The following is a 15,674-nucleotide window of genomic DNA, read 5'->3' on the forward strand; positions in this document are numbered from 1 at the left end:
TGATTAAAGTGGAACATTATATACTCTATATGTTCCACTTCTCTCTATATAAGGTAAGTGAAGTGACATGAAGGCCAAGTATGATAATGCTTAGAATTTGTCCTCTGCATTTAACCCATCCAAGTTAGTGCACACACATTAGAGTAGTGAACACACACTACAAACTGTGGACACACACACACAGAGCAGTGGGCAGTCATTCACTGCGGCACCCGGGAAGCGATTGGCGGTTATGTGCCTTGCTTAAGGGCACCTAGTAATTTCCTGCCAGTATTGAGAATTGAACCCGTGACCTTCAGGTTACAATTCTGACTCTCTTACCATTAGGCCACAACTTTGTTACACATATACATTTATACACACACATATAGTATATATTATACACACACACACACACACACACACACACACACACACACACACACACACAGTCTTACTGTATATGCTTTCAGAAAAGAAAAAAGGGGAGCATGTGAGGCAGAACGTGATAGGCAGAATGGACAAGGAATAGCTTGAGATCAGAGTGACTTGGGAGAATAAGAAAATACAAAAGAAAAGAGAGAGGAAGGTAAAATGATGAATGTGTCTCTTATTTGGGACAAGGTGTCCGTAACTTTCAGGTACTCCAGAAAACACTCTCACTCTGTTCTGGGTCACATTGTCTCCTGGGGACGTGGAAGCAGGGCAACGTCACCCCTCCCTTTTTCTTCATATCCCTCACACACAGTCTCAATCTGTAATACACTCTTTAATTACTGAGTTGAAGATACTTAATCACAGAATCACATCTCTAAAATTCACTCTCTGTGGACTCAACCTGCCTATCATTGGAAATAAAACTTAGAAACACAGAGAGGTCTTAATAAAAGTTATAGAGCTAAACATAAACTCTTGGTTCCTCCTCTGAATTAGAATGATTTGCATTGTAAAAAAAAACTACACAAAAACATTTGAATAGAACAGAACTGAATTGAATGAAATGAACCATTTAGGAAATCATATATGCATGATTACCATATTGTTAACGGTTTGATTTCAGCATTGGTCAGGTTATAGGTATTATATGCATAACCGCATGAAGGAAGCAAATTTTCACACAGAAAAAGAGGAAAAGAAGAAAACACTGAAGTTGAGGCACTAGTGGGGTTTGATAACTCAGTGTGAACACAATGCACTACACTCAAATAATGTTTATTCAAATGATTAAATAACAGTTAATCCATCTGACAAACTACTTATACATTCATCATAAATATACATTAAGCCCTCATATTGAAGATGACAAAACATGACATTCCAAGTGAACAGAATGGCAAATTGGACAAAAGGTAAGTTAATTAAACATTGCATCCTCATCAAGTGCAACAAGAATTCCAGCTCTGTTGCTTGCTAGATACTAACTATCGGTCCAAAATTACTCCCACTGGTTGTCTGTAGATGCCATTGTCCAAAAGACTGATTGAACATAAGATGCTCAAATTCACACCAGTTCCCATCTATAGAAATTGTCCTAATATATTTGAGTGATCTGGGATATTACATAATATATTTCATTGTATAATGAAACTGTTGGTTAAGTTAAGCAACATATCGCTAGTTCTCATCTAGATATTCTCATCTAGATGACAGCTGGAAGTGCCTTTTATAGTGTGTCCACAGCTCAACGAGGTCTTTGGAAGAAGCATTTGGCATAAAATAAATGTCTGAGTGTGAGCATTTTGTTCCCTTGGTATTCCAAAAATACATGCGTTGCGTCACGTTAGCGTAGGGATGGCTGATTGCGCTCCCAGTCACACTGGGTAGTGATTTTTGAGCATGACGTGCAAATGCATTGCTCTCGAATGATCAATAACAGATTTAATTGCTGATATGAGAAGACGACACAACGAGGACGACTGATGCTACAGAACTGTAGCTTCTTCCATGGCGTTGACCCACCTAGAACAGAACAGAATTTTCACATTATATAATAGTAGAACTTAACATATATGTTATATTTTTTTGTATGTTTTAGAAAGAAGTCTCTTATGCTAAACAAGGCTGGATTCATTTCATCAAAAATACAGTAAAAACAATACTGTGAAATATTATTACAATTTAAAAGTACTGTTTTCTATTTTAATATATATTTTAAAATGTGTTTTATTCCTGTGATGGCAAAGCTGAATTTTCAGCATCATTACTCCAGTCTTCAGTTACATGATCCTTCAGAAATCATTATATTGTGCTGATTTGCTGCTCAAGAAACATTTCTTATTATTATCAATGTTGAAAACAGTTGTGCTGCCTAATATTTTGTGGAAACCATGATATATATATGTTTTAAGTTCAAAAGAACAGCATTTATCTGAAATAGAATTCTTCAGTAACAATATAAATATCTTTACTGTCACTTTTGTTCACTTTTTTTTTTTTTTCAATTTAATGCTGAAGAAAAGTATTATTTTCTTTAAAAAAATCCTACTGACTCCAAACATTTTGAATGGTAGTACATATAAACATTATTAATTTTTATATATCATATACATTTTTATATAAATGTACTGTGAATGTAAAGTTTATGTGTTTTAACCTCAGCGCAGTGTTACTGTCCTGGGCTCTGAAAGTATAGAAGAGAGTGCTATTGTGGTACAGCTGAAACATGCTGCTTTCCCCTTCAGCCTCCGGCCTCACAGAGAAACCCAGCAGGGGAAGGGTCTCACATGCCACCCTCTCCTTATATATGAGAAAAAGACACAAGGGAGAGATTAGAAACTGCATGTTGCAAGTTAATGTGTGCAAAAACGTGACTGTGTGCAGCACCTCAGGCTGTGGATATGTGTAGAGAACTTTATCTTTTAGGAGGAACCACAAGCTTCTCCAACTTCTCTTGCTGTTCTTGCACCTCTGCAGCGTTCCACTCATCATGCCCTCAGACCCTGTCACCTTGGCAACAACACATGATAATATATTAATGTTTCATAGTTCACCCCAAATTCAAATTCAAAAAAAAAAAAAAAAGAAAAATTCATTTACAAATGTTAAAATATATATATATAATTATTTATTATTTAAATTAAATGTATTCATAGATCTCATTACAAAACTCATTTTCATGCATTACACAAGAGTTTTAACAGTGTTATTGCAGTATTATTTACAATACAGCTAAGATGTATAGTTCATTCTATTTCAGCCTCATATCAATTATTAAAAAATGTTTTACAAGTTTTAGTTTGTCAACCATAATAACCCTGTTCCCAAACTGTGAATCCCTGGAGGTTTATGAGGGCACTGCGGGGGGTTCGTGAGTTGGTAAAAAGCTTTATATATACACTCACCTAAAGGATTATTAGGAACACCTGTTCAATTTCTCATTAATGCAATTATCTAATCAACCAATCACATGGCAGTTGCTTCAATGCATTTAGGGGTGTGGTCCTGGTCAAGACAATCTCCTGAACTCCAAACTGAATGTCAGAACGGGAAAGAAAGGTGATTTAAGCAATTTTGAGCGTGGCATGGTTGTTGGTGCCAGACGGGCCGGTCTGAGTATTTCACAATCTGCTCAGTTACTGGGATTTTCACGCACAACCATTTCTAGGGTTTACAAAGAACGGTGTGAAAAGGGAAAAACATCCAGTATGCGGCAGTCCTGTGGGCGAAAATGCCTTGTTGATGCTAGAGGTCAGAGGAGAATGGGCCGACTGATTCAAGCTGATAGAAGAGCAACTTTGACTGAAATAACCACTCGTTACAACCGAGGTATGCAGCAAAGCATTTGTGAAGCCACAACACGCACAACCTTGAGGCGGATGGGCTACAACAGCAGAAGACCCCACCGGGTACCACTCATCTCCACTACAAATAGGAAAAAGAGGCTACAATTTGCACAAGCTCACCAAAATTGGACAGTTGAAGACTGGAAAAATGTTGCCTGGTCTGATGAGTCTCGATTTCTGTTGAGACATTCAGATGGTAGAGTCAGCATTTGGCGTAAACAGAATGAGAACATGGATCCATCATGCCTTGTTACCACTGTGCAGGCTGGTGGTGGTGGTGTAATGGTGTGGGGGATGTTTTCTTGGCACACTTTAGGCCCCTTAGTGCCAATTGGGCATCGTTTAAATGCCACGGCCTACCTGAGCATTGTTTCTGACCATGTCCATCCCTTTATGACCACCATGTACCCATCCTCTGATGGCTACTTCCAGCAGGATAATGCACCATGTCACAAAGCTCGAATCATTTCAAATTGGTTTCTTGAACATGACAATGAGTTCACTGTACTAAAATGGCCCCCACAGTCACCAGATCTCAACCCAATAGAGCATCTTTGGGATGCGGTGGAACGGGAGCTTCGTGCCCTGGATGTGCATCCCACAAATCTCCATCAACTGCAAGATGCTATCCTATCAATATGGGCCAACATTTCTAAAGAATGCTTTCAGCACCTTGTTGAATCAATGCCACGTAGAATTAAGGCAGTTCTGAAGGCGAAAGGGGGTCAAACACAGTATTAGCATGGTGTTCCTATTAATCCTTTAGATGAGTGTATATATACACACACAAAGAAGTTTTTTAAAAAAAATTTAAATGATGACATTTAAAATGTTTATTTTGACGATATTTTATACGATTTAATTTTACGATATATACTGTATGTATATATATATATATATGAGTTGCATTAACAATAAGAATAGGGATGGGGGGTTTAATTGCTATAAAAAATAATGCAATGGCAAAAATCTTAATAGTCTTAAATAATATTGAATTTTCTTTATGTAGTATATACAGTATATATTTGCCCTTTTGATTTTTGGGTGAAATTAAAGGGTATATTTAATTATGTGAGTCATCTTCAAGAGCTGCAAGGCAAAGGGTCATAAGTGCAAATCCCTTTTAATAGCACTTATACTCCTTGGGCTCCAAACTCAAGACACACTGCATTAAATATGTTCTTAGCAGACACTTTCTTACTAAAGTGACTTACTACATGACAAATGACAACTAAGATATGCCAATATCATAACCATGCCAATTATACAGTAGATGTGAAAAATGCCTTGTAATTAAACAATTTAGATTTATTACGTTAGATCAGTGTGAAAAATGATCTACTGAGAGTGCAAACAAATATTTAGGTATTATTTCGATATAGATATGAATCCAGAGGTTATGAGATACCTGGTTGTTGAAAGATAAATGGCCTTTGCGGCTCTTCCACAGACTTGAAGGATGAATGTTTTGGAAGACAGCAGAGAGCGGTCGACTGGAGCTCTCAGTTATTGCGGCGACATCTTTCAAACAGATGCACACACATATGAGAGTCAAGCATAACTAGGTTTAATTGATAAAACTATTTGAAATTAAATCAAAGATATTGCGGTTGTACCATTCTTACGCAGTTCAGTGTAACAATAATCACACACTTTGGCACGTCTGTTCTTCATGTATTTGAGGGGGAATTTGTTCCTGCAACAATCTCTGCAAACAACCTACAAGTAAGATAAGATAGGAAAACCAGAATTAACAGAGCTTGTAAAAGTGGTACTTTATGTAAGTATGGGTAACACTTTATTCCAATGGTCCACTTTAGACATTCTACTAACTATAAGTAGCATTGCAACAACATGTCAACTAACTCTTATTAGAGTATTAGTAGACTTTCTGCTTAATATCTGCTGACACTTTATTTTGATGCTCCCCCAACAAATATTCTACTAACTATAAGTAACTTTGCAACTACATGTCAACATATTCTACTTACCTGAACCCTAACCTAACAGTCTACTATAGTCTATTAATACTCTAATGAGAGTTGGTTGACATGTAGATGCAAAGTTACTTACAGTTTTTAGAATGTCTAAAGCGAACCATCGAAATAAAGTTCAACCTAAGTATCTCTGTATGCATTTGTACCTTGCCACAGGCATGGCAGTGATGTCGTCTGTTTGTGAGGCTGAAATGTGTGGGACAGTTCATGCAAACGGTCACCTGGGAAACAGACAACAGGGGAGGAGCGTTCTCACCGAGACACATCTCTGGACCCTCCACTAACTAAAACATAAGACAAATTCAAAACAGGAAACAAAATGTCAACTCTTTCAGGTGTCACGTTGACATTTTTTCATACTGTCTATAAAGGTTCCTCACCTCAAAACAGTCCACTACGTCTCCTGATGCTGGGCCAAGATCCACCAATGTCCGATTCAGTGTAACAAACCAACTGTCCCGTTCAATGCAGGAGCTGCACACGGGAATGCATGCATCAGTCATGCTGAACACATACACATGCATGCTTGGGTGAGTGAGTGCGTGTATTTCACTAGCCTGGCAGACAAAGTGATGCTTATATCTTTCACTTCTATCTTCAGTGCACTCTGAGCGTTCTCTATAGGTGGCTTGCTGACCTGAAAGACAAGAAGAGTGAGAAAGGTTTAATAATTATAATTCACTCCCTGTCTATGGTTCAGATCATTTATGGAGCTCAAAAGGAAAAATAAATTGGAAATTAAGATTCTATAAGAGGAAAGGCCAAAATGAGAGAAGGAAAATATAAACACAAATAAACAAATAAAACATATATAGGAACTTTTTTAAACGTATAAGAAAAGCAAACTATAATATGATGAAGAGAACGATCTGCCATGTTTTATGCATTTTAATTTAAATTTATTCTCTTATTTTTATGCATTTTTTCCTCATTCTTTTAGTTCTGTTTTCTCATCTTGTTGTCTTTTAAGTATTTTTTATTATTAATCTTTTAGACCTTTAATTATTATAATATTATATTATAATTAAAAATAATAATAATTATTCTTTTAGATCATATTCTTCTATTTATACTTGTCACATTCCCAGCTCAAAGATGATGAAGGCAGAATAAGTATTTCCCAATAACAGCTAGATTTATTCAACAGAACATAAAACAACGTGCTACACACAAACATTACCAGACAACAACTGAATGAAAAGGAGGAACCTAAATACACAGTGGTGATGAGACAATGACAAACAGATGTGATGATTAATGATTGTCCATGACAACTAACGATTGGTGGGAAACTAGGAACAATGGAAAAATAGGAAACAGGTGACTGACGAATTCAAACTAAAAGTCCATGAAAATGAAACTAAACACACAGATTGTGACAATACTATTATATAATAAAAATTATACATAGTGCTATAAGGTACTATTTAAATAATGCTTTACATATATACTTATAGTCAGTGTTATTTTGGTACTATTTATATGCTATTGTAGTATTTATTAATATTTTGGATAAGCTTTTATTTATCACTTTTTTTTTGTTTTTATTTAATTGTGAGTTACGTTTTAGTAATTTTGTCATTTTATTAGTTTTTAAAACTATTTCTATTTAGCTTTAATTTGTTTATATTTCAGTTTTACTTTAGTAATTGTATTAATCTTATTTTCTTTCAGTTAGTTGCCAAGGCAACATTTCCAATTGTCACAAATTTTCAAGTTTTAATCTAGCAAGTTTAAGTTTTTATTTTCATATAATATTTATATTTCATTTTATTTCAGCTCCATTTCAATTTATGAAAATGATTTCTAACAGTTTTAGTTAAAATAACAACACTGCTTATAATTAGCATCTTGGGCACTAAAAATGCTACATTAGTGTTATGCCTATGAAAAAAAAAAGAAGAAGATTTCCAAGAACCATTATGCAAGAATAAACAGTAGAAGTTTCCATAATTGTGAACATTCATACCTCCATCCCTGCCAATGGTAATCTGTTGATGAGTCTGAATTTGCCATCTTGCTGAGGATATGTGTAAAGCATTACATCATTCATCTGAAAATGTAAAATGTTAAGGCTTAGAAATATAACTTACACAACCTACATGTAACATACAAGCACAAATAATTACTTGATCATTTTGTCATTTGCATACCACAACAGTTAATATGAGTTGGTCGCAGTAACAAATTTTCACCACAAGACAGCACTATGAGGTCGGTTTTGGTCAGTGACTACACAGGCAGTGTGTTTCAGGCCAGCTTCCAAGGTATGATAACATAGAAAAAATTCAAACATTTATTCAAGTTGTGATATAACAAAGCGAATAATCACTTACTGTATTTCTCTGTGAAATAGAACCATTAGGCATTAATTACTCAGTCTGACACCATTTTTATTCTTTCCAACAAATACCAAATCATGTGCACAGGATTGTTGGTTATCATAGGCAGTAAAGAAAATAACTATACTGCTAAGCACAACCAAATTTCGTCTTTGCAGACAGGATGTTGTGCAAACATTGGACTCAGATGTGCCTTCTTATCATCAGATTCTGTTTGATAAGGCAGCATATTTTGTCTTCTAAAATGTTAATCAATGGTGCATAAGAAACTACGACATGCCACAGACTGTCTCCTACATCAAGTAATAAAACATGAGGGATATTCAAGTTCATCACTCTGGGGGCCACATGCCCGTCTCATTGCACAACTGTCCGTCTGGATTAAAAGCCTAGAGTATTTCTGACAGCCCATCTCACGTCCATCCTGTCACCCTATGTTCTGTTATCTTAACAGATCGCTCTGTCTCCGTTCCCACAGACTTATTCTGGGGTGAGAGCAGCACGGCAAAAACAATAGCACATTTAGACATAAACACACACAGAACAACATCCTGCCAGGAAACTCTAAAAAACAAGTAAAATAGCTCACAAATACAAAGGAGAGACACTAGAGACTATGCAGAGAGAAAGCAACCATGTGTCTTGTGTGCTCAACACTCACAATCTCATCTCAGCAAACAAAAGTGATATATAAAACCAAATGACAGAGAAGATTTTCAGTTGTAGTTGCAAAAATATTTGAATAATTGATAATCACGTTGCAAAAATATAGTGGGTAAATCAAATCAAATCGCATACCAAGAAAAGGTGACGCGGCTGCTTGCACTTTCTGCTGACCTTCATCAGGGTGCCCTCTTTCACAAACACCTATGGCAAAGATACAGATAGACAACCTTACTCACCATTACTGAATAATTGTTTTTTTTTAATCTGAAACAATTTCATAAACCAACTAAATTTGATAGGATAAGAGGTAAGCCATTGAATTTCTCACTCTCCCAGGCTGTAGGAGATCTGTCAAACCCAGAACGCTGTGTTCAATGTGAACCAAACGCAGGAGATCTGCCTGACAGAGAGAAAAAACATGGTCAATTCCTTTACGTCACAGTGGCGTCATATACACATACAGACTTGGTTCCACATATATATATATAACCTTATCTAGACTCTCTGCAAGCACATTAGGCCAACACACACATACTCACTCCATTTTTAAGGCTGTCATTGGCATGATAAGATACATCTGAGACCACAACCAAAGCACCTAAGGGGCAAGAGAGTAATAGGTAGAGATTTAATATATTAATAGATTGGCATTTTCAAACTATGCAAATATTGTATATCATTTTGTTATATTAATAGATATTAATAGAACACACACACACACACACATGGGTTTCCATGTTTTATGGGGACTTTCCATAGACATAATGATACTGTACAAACTGTATATTATATCCCTACCCCTAAACCTACCCATCACAGAAAACTGCATTTTTACATTTTCATAAAAACATCATTCTGTATGATTTATAAGTTTCCTCATGGGGACCAAAAAAAAAAAGAAAAAAGTGAGACCATTTTTATATATACCATACACATATCACACACACACACACACACACACACACACACACACACACACACACACACACACAGACACACATATAATATATATATTTATGTTATATGTGATTACTGTGATTAGTGCTGAGATGCCATATACAACATTTATTGTAAATAGAATTGGATTGCATTTATTTTAATTACCTTTATTCAATAATTATTGAATATATACAATTATTTTCTAAAACTGCATATGCAATAATTACACAATCAATATAAAAATGTTTAAAATAAATGTATATTAAGCATAGTACGTCACACTGCAGAACATAACAGTACACCTTCCTTACCAACAGATACTCTATTTTAGCAGCACCTCATAAATAAATGATCATCATATATAAATAATGCAGAAAGGCTTGTTTAAGAAGATTAATGAAAATGCACGATGGGGTCAAAGTTCATTTGTCTTTTGTGAAACTATCTTGAAGATCTGAGATTTGCAGTTGCTGAAGTAAATCAATTATACTCACTGAGAGACAAGACCAAAGGTTTCCATTGTGATTACAAACATGCCAAGATAAGAATCAAACATCAATTTCTTAAAATTGATGAAAACTAAATTAGGGAACAAAATGGCTTCCTGAGTAATTTGAGTAATGCATTTTACCTTGTGTATTTTCAAACTCTCTGCAGTCTGGTGAGAGGTTATTCAGGTAGTCTGTTTTAAAGCAATAAGAAACGTTAAGAATACCGAAGAACATAAAAATCAAAACAAAATCATAAATTAGTAGTTAAAATAATAGGGATGCATATCACAGAAACAAACATATTTAGACGTCACCTGTTAGCAACATACGGTACTGTAGTATGCGCACAATGACCTGCAGGAACTGCTTTTTCAGGGTCACTGCATCTAGTAGCTGAGATATAAAACACACGCTATGAAATATGCAAATACATGCCATCCGAGCAAACTAAGCACAATAAATAAACATTCACATGTAATCATACAGTACAAAACACACAAATCACACCGTACAGTTTTAACAGCTGTGGCTGGTTGATGGATATGCCTAATAATAAGCCTAGATTTGATTCTGTTGAAAAAAAATTCCTTACTGTGCTTTGTATGTGTTCCAGATAATTCAATTTTTCATCATAATGACTGATGTAAGAAGAGAAAATGGAAAACTCTGTCTTCTTTGCCAGGATGATTTCAGCAATACCTTGATTCTGATCCCTGATGAATGGAGTGAAATATGAAACAGATGAAATGATGACAGATGGACATAATTTGGGGATGATAAACTGTTGAAGGTACCATCTGCACATGCTTGGGTGAGAGCGTCTTACCATTCTTTTAAGCGGGTCTCCAGTAAAGTGTGGATATTTTTGTGGAGAGTACAAATATCAGGTACCTCTGTCCACACTGTCATCAGCCTCTCATCGGCTTCAACTGACTATTGTGTGAAAGTGAGAAAAAATAAAAGTATTTTGAAGATGCACTCTATCATTATTTTTCAGATTTTTCATAATCACATTAACATATTTCCACCTGAAAACCACAGGCAAACATACGTCATTAATGAATATATGAATGACTCACCTCACAGAGAAGTTGTAAAGTCTTAACATGCCTTGAATGAAGAAAAAAGAGGCATGTTGATAATAATATTGTATTTCTATTCAATTGTTTTTCAATGATGAAAATAATTTGGACCGCTCTACTTGTACACTTGAGATGTTGTTTTCATGACTTACTGGGCCTCACTATCCAGAAGCTCTTTGGCACAATAGAAAGCCCTGGAGCAGTTGACAGTCTGAAAAAAAAGAAAAGACAGCTGAGTTACAATAAATTGAAACAAATGCATGCAAGACACACAGAAACACTCATAATAAGCTCACCAGTTTGTCAGATGGCTTTGTCTTTTTCTCTTGTGAACTAGTTACACCAACAGACACACCTACTGTTCCATCTGGCCTCACATTAGGAGAACAGAAAGTGTAGAGGCTAAATAACAGAAAAGGTAAAATCATGACACATGAGTCAAAAAGTGTTTAAAAAATTTAAAGTTTTTTTTTTATGGACAATAAATTTTACTGACAAAAACATAATTATAGATCAGATGCTTGTCTAAAAAATGGTCTTTTACTTATCTGAAACTTAAAATGACAATTTTAATAATAAATTGTAATATGTACAAACTAAGGGATTTATTCATTCACATGATGTAAAAAAAACAAGAATGTACAATAGGTTATTGTGGACACTGTTAGCATTGTCTTTATGACTTTAAAAATGAAGATGTATGATCCAATGTCATGCTAAAGGTCTTAAATGAACAAATGATTGTCACTTGATGTCATAATTCTTAGATAAGGTAAATAATCCTAAAATATAACCAAAGATTTGCTTAATTATTGTGTTTTGTACCGTCTTTTTTATGCATCTTTTGTGTTAAGGGATTAAGGGGGTTGCAAATTTGTCTAGTAAATTTAGAAAATAAATAGGATTGTATCATTAGATTACCAAAATTGTACCTATCTGTCTCTTGCTCAGATGACTGACTTTTGCCCTGGAAGCCTGGCAGACTGCTCATATCCACATAGCCATCAGTATCATTGGTTGAACTCTGATTTCGTTGACTCTGAATGACTGGTTTCAGGAGGCGAATCTGCACATTCTCATAGTGAGAAGCAGCGTTTTGAACGTTCTCGTATTCCGATGAGTCGGTATTGGGAGATGAAAAAGATCGAGGTTTGGAAAGGGAAAGAGGCTCAAAGAGGGAACCTGGCTCAATAGAAATGCTGCTAGAAGTCAAATCATTATTAAGAGTGAAGTTTAGTCCTTGTTTTTGTCTATTCTTTTGGAAGCGATAGGAAGAAGGGGACACAGGTGGTGTGCAATCTGGAGTGTTCTGCAACTCCAGGCTGCCCATGTCATGCCTGATTAAATCCAAGCGTTTGCATGACGCTTGAGGACTTGACTCAGACGAGGACCTGGAGGAGATTGAGCTATTATCCATCACACTTTTCCGATCTGATTTCCTAAGGAATCGTAACGGCAGAAGGTATCGTTTAAACCCGAAATCAGGCTTCTTGCAAGAAGCAGAGATTTCGTTCGGGAGGGACGGAGAACTTTTTCTGATTGGTCGCTTTGTGATGGATGCAAGTTCAAAAGGGGGTGGAATATCCACTCTTGTAACTTTAGCTAAGGAGAGGGTTCCTTGTGAAAGACACCCTAATGAACCAGTCAATGCAGGCCTGCTATCTTCAAGGAAACACTGATCTGTATAGAAGGAGCGTGGGTGTAGCAAAAGTCGCCCATTTCCTGGTGCAGGGCTAGTCATTAGGTCAACTCTCTTACTGGGGGTTTCCACCGATATAGAGCGAGTCATAAAGTACTTCCTGTTCTGAAGGAAGCCTTTGGCTTGGACTTTTGGCTCGGTCTCTTCATACACATGATCTACTGTGAGTTCTTTTCCTTCAGATATACTCAAGTGGTCACTTGCAACTCCTTTTTCTTCTCCAGTGCTCTCTTCATCTTGATTATGTTGTAAATTTTGGCCTTGGGTTTCAGGTTGCTGTTGAACAAGCGAGAGGGCGCTGATGACATCAAAATTTAATGAGGCAGACATGGCTTCATCATGATCAGCCACATATTTGCTACAATAGTTGTGATTTGCATCTGGTACATCATCATCTGAGATAGCCTCAGAGCCTGAAACAATAAATGGCTGAGAAGAAGAAGGAGAATTTGAAAAAGAAGTCTGATCGGACTCAAGGACATTTACATCTCCACTGTTTGATGAGGGACAGTCTGGAGACTCAATAGCAGCTGGGAGATCCTGAGAAGCACTTTTGACTGACAAATAATTGTTTCCCTTTTTCTCCATTTTCTCTTTTTCCACCTGCATTTCATCATCCTCTTCCTCAATGGAAGTTGAAGACAGATCAGAGCTGTTCAATCCATCCTCAATGGTAAGCATCATAATATCTCCATTGACGTTGTCCTCTGTCTCTGTCATTTCAAGAGGCTCTGTTTGTTCAAAGAGATCACACTCGGAAAGTCCATCTTTGTCTGCTAACGCCTCACCTGCATCACAAATATCAGGGAACATCCCATCTATGTCTTCTTCAAGTGAAAACATGCCTGGGATTATACAATCTGGGCAAAATTCTTCAATGAAAGTTCTACTGGTGCATATGTTGTCATATAATATTCTGTCTCTGTGTGTTATGCATCCATAAACTTTATTAGAAGCCATATGAACATCACTAGAACTTCCATGTGATGTTGATACATCATTTTTAGTCAGTCCCCATGCTATCTTCCTTATGTCCTCTACTTGTATCTGCTCTGCTTCTACATTATCGCCCACCTCTCTTTTACTGGATGAATCAGAGAGAAGGTCCATTGACTCTTCTTCATCCTCTGACTTAAATGTCTCACTTTCTTCTAAACCTTCCACCAAATCTAAATCTATCCCCTGTGCTAACTCATCGCCGCATCCTAACTCATCCCCCTGTTCCAGAATAACATCCGGTTTTGCCTCATCTGTTTGTACTGTCTTTTCCGTACAATTTTTTTTCTCTGTCTTCCTCTCTTGTGACCCCTCCTGTTTCAGTACTATTTTTCTATGCATTTCCATCATACGCCCTCTTGAATTCGGAGGACTTAGATGTTTGTTGGTGTGGAGTGGAAAGTGCATATGGAAGTTTGAACTGAGATGATGCTGGAGATATTTTCTAGGTTTGGATGCAATTTTTGGTTTGGGTTCTTGATTATCACAGTACTCTTCAGGAATAGGTGGTTGACATTGCATCTTGAAGAAAGGCTCAGCCTGGAAGTGTCCTCTGGGGTCCAGGGGGTGGTCTTTGCAACTCTAAAACACAATGTGTAGTAATAAGTAAATATTAATATTTACTAAAACATTGCTGGAAAGTACCACTGTAAACATTGTAACAATTCAGGGCAGTTCCTTCTGCTTTATGCATTAAGATTTTCTAGCTGGACACAAAATATAGAATAATAAGATGTAGAGTAAAAATAAAAAAATAGAAATTCAGAAATACACATTTCTATATCAAATTGTATGATATACACACAAGTGTCTTGACATATTAATTTGTATATTATATTTTGCATACACTTTTTTATCAAGCATTAAGTGTTTATTTCTGCTTTTTTAAATGTTTTAAGTATATCTTTTTTTTTTTTTTACCCTTGTGACGGACCCAAACTTTTAATTTAAACTATAAAAATCCATCATAAAAATGAATTTATTATGATCTACACAAAGAGTAAAATAAACCATTTAAGTTTGCATTGTATATGTTTCAAATTTAATTTTCACTACAAGTTCCACTTTCAATTACAGTTTACTATAATGGAAATTTTATTATGTATAATTACTTCTATTGGGCCAAAACTGCCCATAGCTTAGGAAACATTCTCATAATAATTTAAATATTAATATGGTATGCTCAAAACAGTGCTGGCATTTTGGATTAGCAAATCGTATTACACACGTGCTCTACTTGAGCATTTACAATTAAATATCTAACCAGTCAGATCAACTGTAGCCTATAACTCCATACAGGATAATACAATGAGACAAATTTCTAGAGAAAATAATATAAAAAAAAATATCGAAAGGTGAGCTACTCTAAACTTGATACTATTTCACATACTTTCAGATATTTCCAACACACATATTCCTCGTTTCAGAAATTACCATACTACTTGGTTTTCGTTACAGAATCGTGTCAAAAACTCACCTGCGGTCATTGACGAACATCATCTAACATCTGAGACACGGCAATAATAGGTCAAATCCATTTGATAAAGATGAAATCGTAATCCTACGAGAATTTACACGGGATTATAACACGAGATTATACCTCAACTACTGCCTTCTCTTCGTTTTGCGCTATAGCAGTGCAGGACAGCAGGAGCTCAGCCCGAGCGCGCGTGCACACACACTCACGGACGAGACTTCGCC

The 15,674-nt window shown here is 36.1% G+C and overlaps 1 protein-coding gene across 1 annotated transcript; it reads right to left on the bottom strand.

Annotated features, from left to right (window-relative positions):
* Window positions 1–1,143: 1,143 nt before the first annotated feature.
* fgd5b (FYVE, RhoGEF and PH domain containing 5b) lies at window positions 1,144–15,674 on the bottom strand. Its single transcript, XM_079884715.1, has 21 exons — window positions 15,451–15,674; window positions 12,211–14,555; window positions 11,575–11,680; window positions 11,431–11,489; window positions 11,276–11,306; window positions 11,023–11,129; window positions 10,789–10,909; window positions 10,511–10,589; window positions 10,337–10,387; window positions 9,306–9,364; window positions 9,095–9,166; window positions 8,899–8,967; window positions 7,728–7,811; window positions 6,316–6,395; window positions 6,139–6,232; window positions 5,905–6,042; window positions 5,378–5,480; window positions 5,170–5,282; window positions 2,803–2,925; window positions 2,573–2,715; window positions 1,144–1,938 (listed from the first exon to the last, which is right to left on the bottom strand). Exons 2-21 carry the CDS (start codon window positions 14,493–14,495, stop codon window positions 1,902–1,904), a joined length of 3,954 nt encoding a protein of 1,317 aa, XP_079740841.1. The 5' UTR covers window positions 14,496–14,555; window positions 15,451–15,674; the 3' UTR covers window positions 1,144–1,901.

Source organism: Squalius cephalus (genome assembly GCF_949319135.1).
Source record: "Squalius cephalus genome assembly, chromosome: 10".
Classification (NCBI taxonomy): domain Eukaryota; kingdom Metazoa; phylum Chordata; class Actinopteri; order Cypriniformes; family Leuciscidae; genus Squalius; species Squalius cephalus.

Bases quoted from the DNA above. Each gene is read 5' to 3' on its own strand.
- fgd5b (XM_079884715.1), bottom strand. From the start codon at position 14,495: ATGCAATGTCAACCACCTATTCCTGAAGAGTACTGTGATAATCAAGAA. The intron at 2,926-5,169 runs GTATCTCATAAC...GTTGTTGCCAAG, and splicing joins ATTTATCTTTCAACAACCAG to GTGACAGGGTCTGAGGGCAT. The intron at 1,939-2,572 runs GTTAAAACACAT...GTTCTGTTCTAG, and splicing joins GACAGTAACACTGCGCTGAG to GTGGGTCAACGCCATGGAAG.